Source organism: Hemibagrus wyckioides, linkage group LG26 (assembly GCF_019097595.1).
Source record: "Hemibagrus wyckioides isolate EC202008001 linkage group LG26, SWU_Hwy_1.0, whole genome shotgun sequence".
Lineage (NCBI taxonomy): Eukaryota > Metazoa > Chordata > Actinopteri > Siluriformes > Bagridae > Hemibagrus > Hemibagrus wyckioides.
In genome coordinates, this window is record NC_080735.1 from 20,296,128 (window position 1) to 20,313,916 (window position 17,789).

The following is a 17,789-nucleotide window of genomic DNA, read 5'->3' on the forward strand; positions in this document are numbered from 1 at the left end:
TGTGTTTGGTTTGCCTTGTATTTCCTGTTTGCTCATCTGATGATCCTTGACTGTGTTTTGCCTTCAGTGTTACCTGGCTGTCCGGATGTCTTCCTTTTTAATCATTATTAATTAAATCCTGTTAAAAAAACAGCTGTATCCGTCTTAACTCACCAGTTGTGACACAAACACACTGAGATACACAACCATCTACTGCATTCCGAGTCTTTCCACACTTGCCAAAAAAGGCACTAATCATTACTATTTACTGTCTTCCTCTTTCAAAAACTTCAACATTGAATGTTGTTATAAATAGTAAAAATTATGGTTGTCAAATTGTCAAGTGAGATTTTATTGTACATAGTTTAAATACATTGGAACATGAAAGTAACTAATCTAGCCATCGGGCTTCTGTGCCGGTACCAAGCCCGGATAAATAGAGAGGGTTGCGTCAGGAAGGGCATCCGGCGTAAAACCTAGCCAAATTTAGCCATGTGAATCCTCAGTAGGATTACAGGGTGAAGAAGTGAAGAAGGTACAGGAGTTTAAGTACTTGGGGTCAACAGTCCAGAGTAATGGAGAGTGTGGGAAAGAGGTAAAGAAGCGAGTGCAGGCAGGTTGGAATGGGTGGAGAAAGGTGTCAGGAGTTCTGTGTGATAGAAAAATTTCAGCGAGAATCAAGGGGAAGGTGTACAGGACAGTGGTGAGACCGGCCATGCTGTATGGTTTAGAGACAGTGTCACTGAGACAGAGATAGGAGTCAGAGCTGGAGGGAGCAGAACTGAAGATGTTGAGGTTCTCTTTGGGAGGGACACGGTTGGACAGGATTAGGAACGAGTACATCAGAGGGACGGCTCATGTTGGACGTTTGGGGGATGAAGTTAGGGAGGACAGATTAAGATGGTTTGGACATGTCCAGAGGAGGGAGAGTGATTATATTGGTAGGAGAATGTTGGACATGGAGCTGCCAGGCAGGAGGCAGAGAGGAAGGACAAAGAGGAGGTATATGGAGGTAATAAATGAGGATATGAAGCTAGTGGGTGTAAGTGTTGAGGATGCAGGAGATAGGGATAGTTAGAGATGATTCGCTGTGGAGACCCCTGAAGGGAAAAGTCGAAAAAAGAAGATGAGAAACATGAAAGTAACTGAAAGTCAGTAGGCAGAAGAAATGAGGTTTCTCTGCAGGGTTGCTGGGCTTAGTGTCCATGAGGAGAGCTTGTAAATCTTGGATAGCCACAGAGCAGAGCTGCTGCTCCACTTGACTGACTGAGACACCATGTGGTCAAAGTACAACAAATGGTGAAACAGCATTTTATTTTTGGATGAAAATGAAGTTTCAAGAGGATGTGGGTGTAACTGAAAATAGAGTTAAGGAAAGGGGCAGTGCTGACAATTCATCGAGACAGACACTTCAGATGCACGAAAAGCATTTCAGTTTTTCTAATTGACTGCTGGACACTAGTGACTTTTTCAACCTTTTTTTTTTTTGTAAAATTTGAGCACAACGTATTGGACTGGTTGGTTTGAAACAGGAAAATGCTGAACATTTTTCTCATTTTCACCGTGTACCTAATTTCAGGTAAGATATTCTACATATATCAGAAAGTATGTGGTGTAGTTCATAGTGCTGTTTCTGTTTCAATGTAAGATTCAGTCATTCTATAGGTTTACTTTGAGTGTGAGTGGTATATTGTATATAGTCTCTGCTTTGTATAATGAACCATGTTTTAGATCGGGCTAGTCTAAAAGAGGAACTTTGTTTGATTTTGCAGGTCAAGTAGGCTGTGATGAGGTTGTTCAAGTCATAGGATATGAAGGAGGAAGTGTCATTATCAGTTGTAAATATAAATCTCAAGAACACAGCAATCACACAAAATACTTTTGTAAGAACAACAAAGAAAAATGTCAAAACATCATTTCTCAGACAGAGACAAAATGGGATCTTAAAGGAAAATTCTTTGCTATGGATGAAATTCAAGCTGGAGTTTATAGTGTGCTCATTCGAAATTTAAGCCAGGAGGATGGAGGAAGTTACACATGTAGAGTAGAAAATCAAGAAGAATCACTGTTAAACATGGAGCTGGATGTGAAAAATGGTGAGATTCTCTATTTTAAAACTATTATTCCACAGTGCTTTTAGCTTCTGGATTGTGTTTGACTGGCTCATATAAATGTGCTTGCTGTAACTGTAATACTTTATCATTTCTGTAGTAACAGCTAATTCACATGGACTTGCACCACTTTACATAAACTGATTTACACAAATAAATTGCCTATATATAAAAAAATTCCGGAAGGAGTCTCCATCGGCAGTAATTTTTAGTAAAACTATAGCTGCGTTTTCTGACATCTTCAGGACAGAGAATTTTATGTTTAGCAGTTTCCTGGTTTCCTGAAAAGAGCTATGTTATTTTTCTTGTTAGTGTTTTGCAGCATTAAATGTAACTATAAGAGGAAATGTGTTGTTAGGAAAACTCTTGGGTAGTGACAGTAGTAACAGTAGCTTTGCTCATCTTTCCCTATAACAGCATAAACATCTTTTTTCATTATTCATTACATGCTTACTGATGACAAAATGTATATCTTCTGATCAAGTCTGTTAATTTTTATTATTTTAACCTGTATGCTGATAGTTAGCCAAGAAAAAATAAAAAACTCACTCATTAATTTGTCTCACAGATACTTTATTCTTAAAAGTTGCACCTGTTTTTTTTTATTTATTTATTTATTTATTTATTTATTTATTTATTTATTTATTTATTTATTTATTTTTCTTCCCTGACAGGTCTGAATTATGGAAAGTCATTTTCACTGAATACTCATCCTGGAGACATTGTTACCTTCAGCTGTACATGTCCCCAAGGGCATGAAAATGACCTGAAGATTGTGTACAGAGTGACCAATCAGAGCATAGATTCCATTATATACACTTATACAGAACATGAAGAGAAAGACAGGTACGAGCTTCACGTCTCCTCAAAGGATACAAAGGATAGACTCATCAATATGAGCATCAGCAATGTGATGGTGGATGATGGAGGACTTTATCTGTCTGGAGTTTCAAAGGATATGCTGTCTTATAAGCAAATCTTCTGTGAAATGCAACTTCATGTCACTGGTGAGAATCCAGAATTGTATAAATAAATAAATAAATAAATAAATAAATAAATATATTTGCTGTATTTTTGGGTGCAAAAGAGACAGTGACACAGTGTGATAGGAGCGTAGCTGTGTTACAAAACCACATGCCCTCAACATGCTAGAGTTGTTGCTAGAATTTAATATGGATGTTATGACATTCTGACAAAATAGAGGTAAAATGTAGTCTGCTATGCAGAAAGAAACAAGACCCAATCAGCAGTGATTACTCAAAATAGCTGATGAGGAAACTAGCTATTCTATTGAATTAATCGCCTGTTATGTTAAACTCGCACGATATGCTACATTACACCAGTTTTTAACCTCTTGTAGACGCAACTGTTAATGCAACTGTAAATGGTTGTATTTTCTTTCAATGAATGTTTTTAAAGTCACATGGGAACCAACAAACATTCAGATACAAAGCTCATGGAACAAAACAAGGTCACATCCATTAAGATGTGTTCATACTGGGCCTTCACACTGTATGGTGTTTTTACCATGTTTATACAACCTGGTTAGCGTTCATGTGAAATTCCTCATTAATCTGTGTTCTGTCTTTTATCTAATGACACCTGAATGGACACTAAGAAGATCTGACCATAAACATACCACGTAAGAACCTATTTTTTACAAACATGCTGTACATATTTCCATACTGTGCTCACTGTCAGATTCAGGACTGTTTTTGTCTTTCTTTGTGCTGTAGCTCCAGGTTCTTCAGTCATCTCCATCACTCTGTACATCGGTGTAGCACTGCTGCTGATCGCAGGACTTGTGTTCTTCTACAAAATGTGGTCCATAAAGACAAAAGGTATTACTTCATGAACAAAAACAAATGATTCAAAGCTGCATTGTTTTGTTTTTAGTTTTTATTTTCTTGCTATTTTTATATTAAATTTCATTGAGCAATTATTTCCTGCCCAGAGAACAGAGAAGGAAATTGACTCACAATTGGATATTACAAAGAAAAACACACCCTTATTGTGGCCTCACAGCACACAACCTTCAAAACATAATAGTAAATGTCTTCTAGTAATAAAATGAGATGAAAGATGAAGACACATTTTATAAACTGGTATTTAAAGTCATTATAGTGATTTTTATATACAACTTGCTTATAGGTGCCTCCTCACCAGCCAGCAGAGGAAACCCAGTAAACAGAGAGGTCAGTGAAGAAAGAGAATAGAGAGTCTCTTCCACTTGTTTTAATGCAGGGATTAAATTGACAGTGGGGAAAAATACAACTATTCGATTATAGATTGACTGATTGATTGATTGATTGATTGATTGATTGATTGATTGATTGATTGTGTGTCCACATAGTAAACTCCCCAACTGCATACTCTATAAAAATATGAAATTGTAAGATACTAATCACTCTTTGTGTCTACTGTTTGTCTATGCCTACTGTTATAAGATGCTAATCTCTTTTTGTGTCTAATGCCATTGCCCAGAAACCCCAGACTCCCATGGCTCCAAATCCAGCTGGTAGAACTGGTACTTCATCTCCAAACACTGCTGATCAAGAATTTTACTCCATGGTCCAATTTTCCAAAAAGTAATATGTGAAATGTAATAATTATAATTACTAATAAGCATCAGATATAGTGTTATATAAATTATATATATATATATATACAATGATCAGGCATAACATTCTGAGCAGTGACAGGTGAAGTGGAGTGAATTATGACCACCTGTCAAATATTGTACTGATCCCTCTTTTGCTGCCAAATCAGCCCTGACCCATCGAGGCATGGACTCCACTAGATCCCTGAAGGTGTGCTGTGGGATCTGGCACCAAGATGTTAGCAGCAGATCTTTTAAGTCCTGTAAAGGCCTGGTCACAGTACAAGACTTTAACCGTGGGCAGATCGCTTTGCTCTTCAGACTACATGACTTCACTATATGTCTTTTTGTCCTTGTGGTGTTCACACTACGCGACGCTTCGTAAATGATCCACAAGAAAGGGGTCGCACACCACACCATCTGACAACAAGTCTTGTCACTCAACGCCATCCCCGAACCACGTCTTGGCATAGTGCATTATCCTGCTGAAAGAGGCCACAGCCATCAGGGAATACTGTTTCCATGAAACGGTGTACATGGTCTACAACAATGCTTAGGTAGGTGGTACGTATCAAAGTAACATCTAAATGGATGGCAGGACCCAAGGTTTCCCAGCAGAACATTGCCCAAGGCATGACACTGCCTCTGCCGGCTTGCCTTCTTCCCATAGTGCATCCTGGTGCCATGTCTTCCCCAGGTATGCGATACCCACGCACCCGGCCATCCACATGATGTAAAAGAAAACGTGATTCATCAGACCAGGCCACCTTCTTCCATTGCTCTGTGGTCCAGTTCTGATGCTCACATGCCCATTGTTAGTGCTTTCGGCTTGTTGGGGCACAGGGGTCAGCACGGGCACCCTGACTGGTCTGCAGCTATGCAGCCCCATATGCAACAAACTGTGATGCACTGTGTATTCTGACCCCTTTCTATAAGAACCAGCATTAACCTCTTCAGCAATTTGAGCAACAGTAGCTTGTCTATTGGATCGGATCACACGGACCAGCCTTCTCTCACCACGTGCATCAATGAGCCTCGGCCGCCCATGACCATGTTGCCAGGTCACCACTGTTCCTTCCTTGGACCACTTTTGATAGATACTGACCACTGCAGACCGGGAACACCCCACAAGAGCTGCAGTTTTGGAGATGCTCTGATCCAGTAGTCTAGCCATCACACTCACTCAAATCCTTACGCTTGTCCATTTTTCCTGCTTCTAACATCAACTTTGAGGACAAAATGTTGACTTGCTGCCTAATATATCCCACCCACTAACAGGGGCCATGATGAGGAGATCATCAGTCTTATTCACTTCACCTCACAATGGTCATAATGTTATGGCTGATCAGTGTATATAGCAGGTGGGTGCAGGAAAAAAAGTATATCAGTATTTTGCAAACCCCTCTTTACCCTTATGCCATTTATTTACCCAGTACCCCCTCTGATTTACCCCCACCCTGATTTGCCCACTAACCCCTCTGATTTACCCATTAACCCCTCTGATTTACCCACTAACCCCTCTGATTTACCCACTAACCCCTCTGATTTACCGACTAACCCCTCTGATTTGCCCACTAACCCCTCTGATTTACCCACTAACCCCTCTGATTTACCCACTAACCCCTCTGATTTACCCATTAACCCCTCTGATTTACCCACTAACCCCTCTGATTTACCCATTAACCCCTCTGATTTACCCACTAACCCCTCTGATTTACCCACTAACCCCTCTGATTTACCCACTAACCCCTCTGATTTGCCCACTAACCCTTAGTTTTTCCAATGATTTACTTACAAAATTTCTGATTTAACCAAAAATCCCTCTGGTTCCCCAACATGTGCTTTATCCACAAACCAAAAAAAATCACATGAATCATATGATTATTTATAATATTAAACAATATTGTGATATTTTCTATCTCTTATAGAATGTGTAGAGGAAGTGGGTACAATGGTACAAGTTTGTTCTGCTTTCTGTAACATTAATGTTTAGTATTTTTATACTGTCAGCACATCTGATTAAAATAAATGATAAATGCTGCATGTATGAGGTATGTGATATTAAATTGAATTAACACATCAAACACCTTTTGTTTTGTTTTGTAAAAGTTTTTTAGTCAGGGTCTTTGCACCCGGTGTAACCTATTTAAATGCAGGCCTTGTGCTTTTTCACTTTGACTGTTTCTCACATGACTTCCTACACTGTGTATAAAATGCAGAAGTAAGAATGTTAGCATGATATCAAAAACAGGATCTTATTAGAGTTTTTTTTTTCACAAAGGTTTATGTTAAACAGTGTTTTTGTTTATTATTATTTAATTTCTTTTAGCCTTCTAGCTTTTTACGCTCCATCTATCATTGTAGAATAAAAAAACCCTAAAAGGTAAAAAATCATTTTAGCATTGAACTTGTTTAGCATTATTTACATTAACTTTGGAACATATTTATTATTTTCACTGTAGGTTTTTATTCCTGATCTATTATAACCCGTGCTGAGTTTTCTGTAAGTTACCTGCAGGTTCTCAGTAGGTGAGTTGTGAGTATGAGTGTATACTGAGTGTATCCCACAAACACTTTACACCGGTGTTTGTTAGATAGCCACCGGATCCACCGTGACTCTGATCAGGATAACACACTTTACTGAAAGGAACTGAGTGAGAGTGTTAATAGTCATATTACTGTTACTCTGTCAACTGTTTTGATTATTTTCTCCTTTGTTTTATTTCATATTGTAATTAGTTGTATTTTAAATATGTGACGTGTTATATAAATGAAGATTGCTCTTATTATTATTATTATTATTATTATTATTATTATTATTATTATTATTATTATTATTATTATTATTATACAGAATAGTGTAAAAGTAGAAGTCTAGGCTGTCACCTTTTACAGGGTGGAGGAAGGGAGGGAGGGAGGAGGAAGTAACATACTATTTAACTGACAGAAAATGATCTTGACAGAATAAAACCTTATCACAGTAATGTGGATTACAGACACAGGAGAGTTTTAATTTAACACTCTGCTCATTTTTATGGTTTGTCTTATTCCAGGTGAGTTTTACGTTTACTTGTTTGCTGGTGCTGCTTTGTTTTATTCCACATCAGAAGATGTGACGGTTGTAATGTGACGTTAAATCTGAGACACACAACAGAGTAAACTGCCAACAGGTGTAGGAGGGTTTAGTCTGTCTTAAAGATGATATTATCATCACCTAGAACGAGGGTTTTTGTTAACATATAAACCTCATCTGTCCTTAATTGGTTAATTTAGAATACATATTTATTACATAATAGATGTAATAGGCTTCATAATAATAGACGTAAGCTCTAAATTAATAAAAGTACCCCACACACACACGTGTGATATCACATGATATTTATAGATGACAAAACCACAACCAACAACGAGACGGACCACCACAACGACATCACCTTCCCATCCATCAGGTAAAATAGACATACTTAAAATTATTTTTCTTGTCAGTGCATCCAAATTTGCTTTTGTTAAAACATTTATGTGATTTGATTCAGTTCCAGGTACCCCTGTGGTCATCGTTCTCTCAGTTTTTGTGGTTCTCCTGCTCTTTGCTATTGTTCTCTACATGTTTCTCAAATGGAAACGAAATAAACATGGTAACTGATGATGTCCGCAGTCATATACATCACATCACATCACATTTCTGGTGTTACTGTGAAGACATTTTCATATTTTCTCTGCTGTTCTCCACAGATCCCACTTCCTCTTCTAACACAGATCACTTAAATAACAGACAGGTGAGCTACTCTTACTGACCACAGAGCTGAGAAGACTCCTTTTTTCATTTTTTAGTAAACATCATTAATCTCTTACACAACTTTTCAGCACAGCATGACAAAAGTGGTCCAGCGTTGTGTTACTATTTGTTTCTCTCTCTCTCTTTTTAATTTTTTTTTTTACATTAGTCATTATTGACTTGAATACAGAGGCAATGGAATAAATCATTGGTCTTTTATGATCTGTCACTGTATTGGAAGACGAAGTTGGATGTAAGTGCAGAAAAATATTTATTAGAGTGCAAAAGTAAGACTTGAACCATGATACAAAAACTTAAAAAACAAAACTAGGCACAAAAACTAAAATATTAAGATCATGGTTGCGGAAAGCAAGCTACAGACACACAGTGGAACCAACAGCTGACTAATTAGCAAACGTGAAGCAGGTGAGCATGATCATGAGGGGAAATGATCAGCATATGAAAAGAAGACATTTGGCATTGTGCACAGGTTTGCCCTCTGGTGGTCTGCTGGGGAAATGTCCAGGGAAAATGCGCCGGATGTTTTGAATTTAGAATGCAAATTTCCAGTTATAGAATTCTTCCCTAAAGGCAGATCCAAAATAATATTTTTCTTATATTATATTCTTTAACAACCCTAAGACCTATTTATGTTTCTTTTTGATATTATTTACAATTGTAAATTAATCAACCATGTACAGTATAAACACTGTCTAAATGCATCTATTTAAAACGTTTCGGCCTCTAATTTAACCCACAGATGGTGATTATGTGACTCCTGATGTTGACAGAGTCACATAATACAAGCACCAGGAACCCTTGAGGGTGTGAGAAACAGGGGTGGTGTAATGGAGTGTAGTTAATATTACCACTGCAAAGTGGATTATTTTCCTAACAGCACATCATCATGTTTTATACAACAGCAAATTATTTCTGTTTATTAAACAGCAACACCATAGATTCTGCTTTATAGTTGTATCTGATGCTGTGGAATAAACATTAAAAACATGCAGCATGACATTTCTGAGAACTAGGTGGAAACTTCTCTTTCCTGAAGGTGGAAGAAAACGTAAAGTTCCAGTTTTATCTCTGACTGTTAAAAGGCTCTGACACTGTAGACTCTTTCCACACGATACGCACAAATTTTTTACTTAAACACAACTTTACCATATCCACCGTTATTGTTTCCTTGATAGATAAAGTTTTTTTTTTCTGAAATGCATTTATTATTAGATATTTTATAGAAACAATAATGCATTCGAAGCACATTAATATAACATACTGTCAGTGCTGCTGTTATAGAAAATTAATCAACACCTTTTGACCAATCAGAATCAAGGAATCAAGAATTTAGAAGCATTGTTGTATAAATTTATTCTGACAAAAGGCTTTGAGAGGGAAAAAAAACACAAACTATGCTTGTACATGAAGTGTGTTTCATTTTATATATAATAATAATAATAATAATAATAATAATAATAACATCTTAGTATTATTTGTCTCCTTATTTCTGTTTTTTTTCCACTTTCTTTAGCTTGGACATACTGCAGAGGACTATGACACTATTAAAGACTACACATTTGGTACGGATCTGCACGTGGTTAACAACAACATCGACACATCAACTGATCCCTCAGAGTCACCTACTGGGGTGAGAAACATTTTCAGATGTTTTAAATGTCATTAAAGAATGCACATTCAATTTCATTTACAGTTTATATCTGTATTATTTGCTCCATCATTCCATTTTTTTGGTAATATTTCTTCAGCTCGAACACACTTCAGAGGATTATGAAGAGATTCCCAACATCATTTATCATCCAGACCTATGTAGCATTAACACCATTAATGAGGCACCAGATGATCCCTCAGATCCTCCAGTAGATGCGACTCAAAGCCTTGAGTATACCTCGAATTCACACTGTTCTGAAGTCGAGGCAGAAATACAGGAGATGGATGAGTGATTTCTCTGTCAATCAAGTGTCCTGAATCCTGACTCCTGATTACTTTCATTATAGAAGATGTGAATTTATGTGAAAATATACAGAGGTGTGTTAGATACTTCTGTTTTTCTGTAACTACACATCATAGCAGAAATGTCTTACTGTATGATTTGTTATCATAAAATAAAATAATTAAACCCATACAATGCTAGTGTGTCCCTATAATAATGTGCTAAGCTTCAGTAGGAAGACTATTTGTTTCATCCATTTTTACCCCATACCTCAATAATAAAAGTGGAAATTCAGGGATGAATGAACTTCCATAGATCATGCTTGCAGTGTAGCTTGATGTCCTGTATTTACATTTATATTTACAGCATCCATCAGATTATTTTATTCAGAGCAACTGACTGAAGTGATTTATAGTCTCTATTTATAACACGTCCTCCTGCTAGTTCAGTAGATCAGTGTACCATCTAAGAGAACCGTCAGTCGAAGAACCTGGTTGGATTGATGTGGTATGAGAAGAAATCAAGACACGGGTGATTTCTTAAGAGATTAACAATGTGCTAATTTACATGCTTGGTAAAGATGGAGGTCTTTAGTCTTTGTTTAAACTAAATAAGATTATAGTTTTTGCAGCTTAGCTGAGGATTGTGGTGGATGCTAAGTGGTCAGAGCAAGCCAGGATTTTCAGCAGGTTTTTTTCAGCAAGTTTTTGCACTAATGCCACCATAACATGATGAAAGGAATCCCACACTTTGTAGGTTCTTTCTAATTATTTCCAATTAAATTGCTGAATTAATTTGGACCCACACAACCAGACTGTTGAACAGTTTCTTCCCTCAGGCAATCAGGTATCTCAACAGAGAACTGAACTGAGTTGGACACTGACACACACACACACACACACACATATATACACACACACACACACACACACACACAAAAGCAAACACAAGCACACACACACACACAAAATTGATCATGTTTGCATGCACATGTCACTTTAAATATTTGTATTTGTATATTGTATCTGTCATAACTAAGATAACCTCTGCTGCTACAATTAGTAACTTCTCCTGCTATATTCACTGTCACTAACCCTGTTTCCTCACTGTCTAACACTGTCCACTGTCTAACACTGTCCACTGTCTAACACTGTCCACTGTCTAACACTGTCCACTGTCTAACACTGTCCTTTTTGCACATAGTGGTGTTATGTGTTTTGTTTGTCTGCACTGTCTTGTCATCCTGTGCACTTATGTTGTATGTTGAGTTTTTAAAGAATTGCACCTTAAATATAGTTTAGCTCTATGTTTGTCTGCATCTCCTGTACTTTGTTTTATTCTGTGCAACACCTCTGGTCCTGGAGGAACGTTTCATTTCACCGTGTACTGCATCAGCTATATATGGTTGAAATGACAATAAAGCTTTTTTTGACTTTGATTTTGACTTTGTTTCATATTCCCAGGTTACACTTATGCTGTGTTGAAAGAGTACAATTTATTTTATTGAATGAAAACATTTCTAACACCTATCTAAAGGAAAAACAGAAAAAAATAAAAACAAATATAATGGGACTCATGTATAATGTTGCTAACAAAAGTGAAAGAATATGTGCAGATATACATCCAGTTAAAAAAAAAAGTGTACATGCCACACATTTTACTATTAACAGCTACATCAACCTTCATAAGTAATAAATGAAACCTGGTTTTCTAAACATCTTGAAACTGGGAAAATAAAGCTGTGTGTAAAATCCATAATCAAAAGGGTTATATACATATAAATAAACATATACATATTCTTAATAGCATGTGTCAGGTGTTGTATCTATTTTCCAAAAATGACATTTTTAAAACCTAACAAACATAAAATATAAGATGGCCTACTTTTTATCTATTGCACTGTGATCAGGACTGTGATTTAATACATTCTGACCAATCAGATTTGAGAAATAAACAGTACAGTGGTGGTATGAAGTATAATATGTTATATATATAATACATATGAGTGCTAGAAATAACAAATAACACAGAATGATTAGCACTGTATGCTAACTAGCCACATTAAGTGACGTTAACAGTAGCATAGTCACATGAGTTGCTGTCATTCTTGTAGGTGGCTGTTGGAGCTGCACCATAAGAGCCGGTCTCAAATCTCACTGCTGCATACATTGGACTTTCACCTGATTTCACCACTGATGGTGAAGTAGCACTGACCGCTGAGGGTAACTGAGCTGTGGAGTAGAAGTCCTGCTCAGGAGAATCTGTTGGGTTTTGTACTGTAGAATAAACCGCTTGTGAAGAATCACAGGGGACCGTAGGTAATTCGGTGTTGGAGTAAATAGTGTCGGAACAGTCAGGGAGGATTGTGGGTAACTCAGTAGTGCAGTAAAGTGTGTTAGAAACATGTCTGCTGTCTTTAATCTCCTCGTAGTCATAAACTGGTAGTGGAAGCTGAGCACAAGGTGGAAAAAGAAACAATTATATGCAGGATGTTTACTAAAAAATAGTTTTCCTAAAAATGCACTTCTGTAAAAATTAAGCGTTTAAAAGCAGATCTGATTTTTTTAGAAACAGATTAAAGTCTTGAATACAGTATACAATCTGTATATGTTTTTATTTTTATTAATAAAAGCCAGTTCTTTTGAATTTGTATCTTTATAATGTTTAATATTTTGTTCTCATGTATAGAATTCAGCAGGGGAGATACACTGAAACATGTCAGACCAGCGTATTTATGAAATGATACTTATTAATATTATTTTGGCTCAATTAGCATATTCATGTAATCGGCCAATCATACGGCAGTTGCACAATGCCAAAAAAAGATACAGGTGAAGTGCTTTAGTTAATGATTTCATCAACTCAGAGAAATGTCCCTCCTCCCTGCTCTTAGCTGTCAGAAGTGAAACCCAGTGTGGTCTTCTGTAGCCTATCCAAGGTTCAGTGATTTATTCATGCTGAGATGCTTTTCAGCTCATAATGTCAGCAGGTTGTGAAATACTCAAAACAGCCTGTCTGATGTCATCAACCATGCCACAGTTAAAGTCTTTTAAAGACTTTTTCTTCATTCTGATGTTTGTTGTGAGCATTAACTGAAGCTCTTTACTGCTGTCTGCTTGATTTTATGAATTGTGCTGCTGCCACATGACTGGATGATTAGATAACTCCATGAATGGTGTAGAGGTGTCCCTAATAAAGTGGATGGTGAGCATGTAATGGGTAGGCCGTCACAGCCTTTGTTTGCCACCAGAGGCCTTGTCTTGTCTTGTCAGTCTAGACACTGTCTTGAGGTTCCTTCACTGAGGGTGGAAAAACAACCCCAAAACTTCTCCTCTGACAATCTTACAGTTATTCTTTGTTCTCCACTCGATCTCAGTCCTTCTGCAAACACACTAGTGACACACTTTTTAAGATTCATGTCTCCTGTATACTGATGCCTGGGTTCAAATCAACCCATTAGTATATATCTCACAGCCAAGTACTCAACTAGAACATAGTCAGGGATTTCCTTTACAAATTCCTTTCCACTTGGCAGGTTATATACAAATTTTAACTGCAAGTGAGAAATATAAATGTTTGGTTTAGTGCAACACTTCGGCTGTGACCCCATCGTTGTTACTGTGTTTTTGTTGATTTTAGAAAAACAAAACTCACCACTTGGAGGTTTGAGGGGCTTTTTAAGGATTGGGCTGGAGATGAAGCTGAGGGAAAGATACATGCAAATGTATTAAAAATGACACATTATGATGTGAAAAATATACAAAAAAATAAATGAATAAACTAACAAACAAATAAACAAACAAACAAACAAACAAATAAATAAAGTGTCCTTGTCTTTCTGGACCTCATGCATTGCATTTCTGTCCACTAGGGGGAGTTATTGTCACTTGAAACTGGTGAAATTGACTTTGTTTAAGTGGTTGTTGCTATGCTACAGAACCAGCTGCACATTTATACTGCTTTGAATGTGAATAAATGGTCTGAATAATGGTGTTAAAGTGTTTAAAAATCCAATAGAAGTCCAACACTCTTCTGAATATGTTAATTTTTAAAAAAATTTAAATGTTATTTAGAAAAAATTCTTGCCATACTGCATGCATAAAATAAAGATGTAAAACATTTTATTAATATTATTTTTCAAGTATTAATGACCACTGTAATTATTATTATTATTTTAAAATTTGACATAATGTGTATCATGGATGTTAAATTTCTATAGGCAGTGTGTTTTGTGTATGTGTGTGTGAGCATGTGTGTGTGTGTGTATGTGTATGTGAGGCCACCTCAGTGTTCTGCGTTGCATTCACTAGGTTCACCTTTTAAGAGTTTTATTCTGAATTTATTAACAGATTAAACAGGAGTGTGAATGGAAATTAAAATGTACTTGTCTGTTGTTTGGTACCTTGGGTCTTCTTTCTCCACTGTATCACTAAAGTCAATAAAAGTGTGATGAGAAGCAGCACTAGAACCACAGACACAGCAATGATGACAGGAACAGTTTGGAATCCTGGAAAGCAAACAGAACAATTAAACTCTAGGTGTGTGTGTGAGTGTGTGTGTGTGTGTGTGGGTGTGTGTGTGTGTGTGATTTCATGTGTGCACGAGAGCATGTGTGCGTGTGTGTGTGTGTGTGTGTGTGCAAGTAAATGAAACTGAAAATGATGTGGTTGGTTTTGTGGCCTTCAGACGGAGAAGTTTCCTGAAACTCTCATTTCCCTCTCATTACAGTGCACACTTCTGTGATGTTCAGTTATCAGATGCTATCAGGGCGTTTTTGTTAAGTGTTGCTACACCCTGGTTTTCTTGTGATAAGAAGAACATGTTGCTCAATTTCTGATTTGCTGTCTGTTGCTAAGCAACAAGCCATAACATTCTAACACTGCATCGTTTCACATTATACATGTTTGGCAGCAGGATGTGGAGTTAAACCTGTAAAAGCTGTGCTTGTTTTTAGGTTTAGACCAGGTTTCATTACCCCTGGGCAAAAAGTACCCCTGGGGGGTTAAAGCAGGGCTATGTGCAGGGTGCAGCCCTATTGTATATTGTATCCAGTATGTCTTGCGCTTTTGTTTTTTGTTTAGCATTTCACAAACAGAGACCATTTCTGCAGTGTTACAGCTCTGTTCTTTGGCAAGGTTTGCACATGTCTCATGGCTCACTTCCTACTGGGGTCAATTCAGAGTTCTCTCAGTGCATTTCTGCAGAGTTTATCTGAAAGTGAACTGAACACATTAACATGATCTGTAACCAACTGGGATGATTTTATTAATTTTAAAAAGCTGGACATTACCTGAAATCAGTCAACTGCACAGGATCTACTTATATTAATTTTACCTGTTTTTTTAAAGAAAAATATCAGTCTGGATTAAATCAGATCAGAAGAAGAAGCATTTACTATTACCACACATACATTAGCTGCCCCTAAGCTGCCTGACTAAAATGGGACATGCTGTCATGAGGTCTAAACCAGCATGTTTGGTGGTTTCCAAAATGTCTCAGTAATGAAACATGTAACCTAACCAAACTACTTTGTATGGATAACCCTGCAGTTAGGATGAAATAAATACCCAACTGCTTTGCAGTGTTCAAGACCACACTGGGGCAAAAAAAACTATTCAAATAAACACTACAATAAGTAAAAGCACCCATTTTTTCAAACCGGCCCACACTGAGGGAGGTGTACTAGGTGTAGAGTTGAACTAAATAAATATCACAGACTATAATGAGTAGGAATGTCCCTGTGGCTGCAGCTTTAAGTTTCACAAGCAGTTCTGCATTACTGAAGTGATTTCAACAGACTAACCTCCAGGCCAGAGATCCTGGATATACAAAATAACTGTGAAAAATAAAGTTTTTCATCTTTATATATATTTTTTTATCTTTATGATTTGGCAAAAAATCTTCAAAATATGACAAAGAATAATATACTCCAAAAAGGCTTGTGAAAGATATATATGGTATACATGTTTTGGCCTAAATTGAGCAGTTTGCTCTCTATAATGTGTGTAATTTTTGAGAGCATGTACAACAGGGGATTAGAAGGTACTGTGATGTGATGGTTAAAAGGAAGTTAAAAAAAAATGGCAGAGGACAAAGTGTCAACAATTACTTCCTGTTAGTTACTGAAGCACAGGGCAGAGCAGCATGCTTAAAATAACACATGTGTTATTGTACATACCCTGAGATGAGGGAGTCATGAGGGTTGTGACAGTGGTATAATTCAGTGGCTTATCTGAAATTTAAAAAAAGAAAGACACGTTTAATGATGTGAGAGAAATGTGAAGAAGAGATCAGGTATAAAAGTTCATACCTGTTACTGAATGTGTCGTGTCTTCATGGGTTGGAGTGAAGTGTGTGGTGTGTGAGACGGAACTGATGGTGGGATCATCTGAAAGAAAGGAAACAGTCCATTTATCACTCTTTAGTTTACAGTCTTGATAAATGAGGCCCATTATACAGATTATTACAAAAGTCTCCATAGAGGGAAATTAACACTTTCTTAATGAATTTAACTTTATTTTAAAAACATTTCCATTTCACACAGATTCATATCACTGACCCATAATGAACTTAAAGGGAATCTGAAGTATTTTGTGTGTGTGTGTGCATGAAGCTATTTTGGTGTAAAGGTGTGTTTGTGTGTGTGTATGTGTGTGTGTGAGAGTGTATGTAAAGGTATGTGAGTGTGTATGTCCATAAAGGGATGTGTGTGTGTGTGTGTGTGTACATAAAGGTGTGTGTGAGAGTGAGAGTGAGTGAATGAGTGAGTGAGAGAGTGAGTGAGTGTGTGTGTGTGTGTGTGTGTGTGTGTGCAGGTGTGTCTGTGTGTGTGTGTAAAGGCATGTGAATGTCTGTGTGTGAAGGTATGTGTGTGTTTGTGTGTTTCTGTACATAAAGGTGTGTGTGTAAATGCATGCATGCGTGTTTGTGTGTGGGTGTGTGTGTGTAAATATATGTGCATGTAAAGATGTATGTGTGTGTGCGTGTTTGTGTGTGTGTGTGTGTGTGTGTGTGCATAAATATATGTGCATGTAAAGGTGTGTTTGTGTGTGTGTGTGTGTGTGTGAATAAGACACACAGAGAGAGAGAGAGAGAGAGAGAGAGAGAGAGAGAGAAAGAGAGAGAGAGAGAGAGAGAGAGAGAGAGAGAGAGAGAGAGACAGAGAGTGAAAGAGAGAGAGAGAGAAACAGAGAGTGAATAAGTGAGTGAGGAAGTGCCTTCATCCTCAGTTCTCAGATCAGTGATGGTGATGATGAAGACTCTGGCTGTTGTGTTGTCATACAGAGAGAATCTGGTGTCTTTAGGAGGAGATCCAGACTGAACAGGAATGTCTTTAATCTCAAAATAGGAACATTCACCTCTGCAGAGATA

At 37.2% G+C, this 17,789-nt stretch overlaps 2 protein-coding genes across 5 annotated transcripts in view; one reads left to right on the plus strand and one right to left on the minus strand.

Moving 5' to 3' along the window:
- The first annotated feature begins 1,370 nt into the window (after positions 1–1,370).
- On the plus strand, positions 1,371–6,925 carry LOC131346520 (polymeric immunoglobulin receptor-like). Of its 3 annotated transcripts, none has more exons than XM_058379981.1 (7): positions 1,371–1,558; positions 1,752–2,075; positions 2,765–3,097; positions 3,709–3,732; positions 3,827–3,931; positions 4,242–4,285; positions 4,575–6,923. In XM_058379981.1, exons 1-7 carry the CDS (start codon positions 1,516–1,518, stop codon positions 4,680–4,682), a joined length of 981 nt encoding a protein of 326 aa, XP_058235964.1. In that variant the 5' UTR covers positions 1,371–1,515; the 3' UTR covers positions 4,683–6,923. The 3 variants fall into 3 exon arrangements, with proteins under 3 accessions (XP_058235964.1, XP_058235965.1, XP_058235966.1); XM_058379982.1 differs by having other exon boundaries at positions 3,712–3,732; positions 4,575–6,920; XM_058379983.1 differs by lacking the exon at positions 1,752–2,075 and having other exon boundaries at positions 4,575–6,925.
- A 4,410-nt stretch (positions 6,926–11,335) lies between these two features.
- Positions 11,336–17,789, minus strand: part of LOC131346831 (CMRF35-like molecule 9) — a 78,145-nt gene continuing 71,691 nt past the window's right edge. The window contains exons 3-8 of one of the 2 annotated variants that reach the window (XM_058380528.1): positions 17,777–17,789; positions 16,729–16,806; positions 16,597–16,650; positions 14,821–14,925; positions 14,073–14,119; positions 11,336–12,869 (exon numbers count right to left, since the gene is read on the minus strand). The exon at positions 17,777–17,789 is cut by the window's right edge and continues 95 nt beyond it. In XM_058380528.1, coding sequence (XP_058236511.1) covers positions 12,480–12,869; positions 14,073–14,119; positions 14,821–14,925; positions 16,597–16,650; positions 16,729–16,806; positions 17,777–17,789 — 687 coding nt within the window. In that variant the 3' untranslated portion in view covers positions 11,336–12,479. The remainder of the gene's footprint in view (positions 12,870–14,072; positions 14,120–14,820; positions 14,926–16,596; positions 16,651–16,728; positions 16,807–17,776) is intronic. The other variant, XM_058380529.1, reaches the window with a different exon arrangement.

What these genes read in the sequence shown, in the direction of transcription:
- LOC131346520 (XM_058379981.1), top strand. Translation starts at nt 1,516, where the DNA reads ATGCTGAACATTTTTCTCATTTTCACCGTGTACCTAATTTCAG. An exon ending in CACCGTGTACCTAATTTCAG is followed by an intron (nt 1,559 to 1,751) that starts GTAAGATATTCT and finishes TTGATTTTGCAG; the next exon opens with GTCAAGTAGGCTGTGATGAG. An exon ending in AATGCAACTTCATGTCACTG is followed by an intron (nt 3,098 to 3,708) that starts GTGAGAATCCAG and finishes ATGGACACTAAG; the next exon opens with AAGATCTGACCATAAACATA.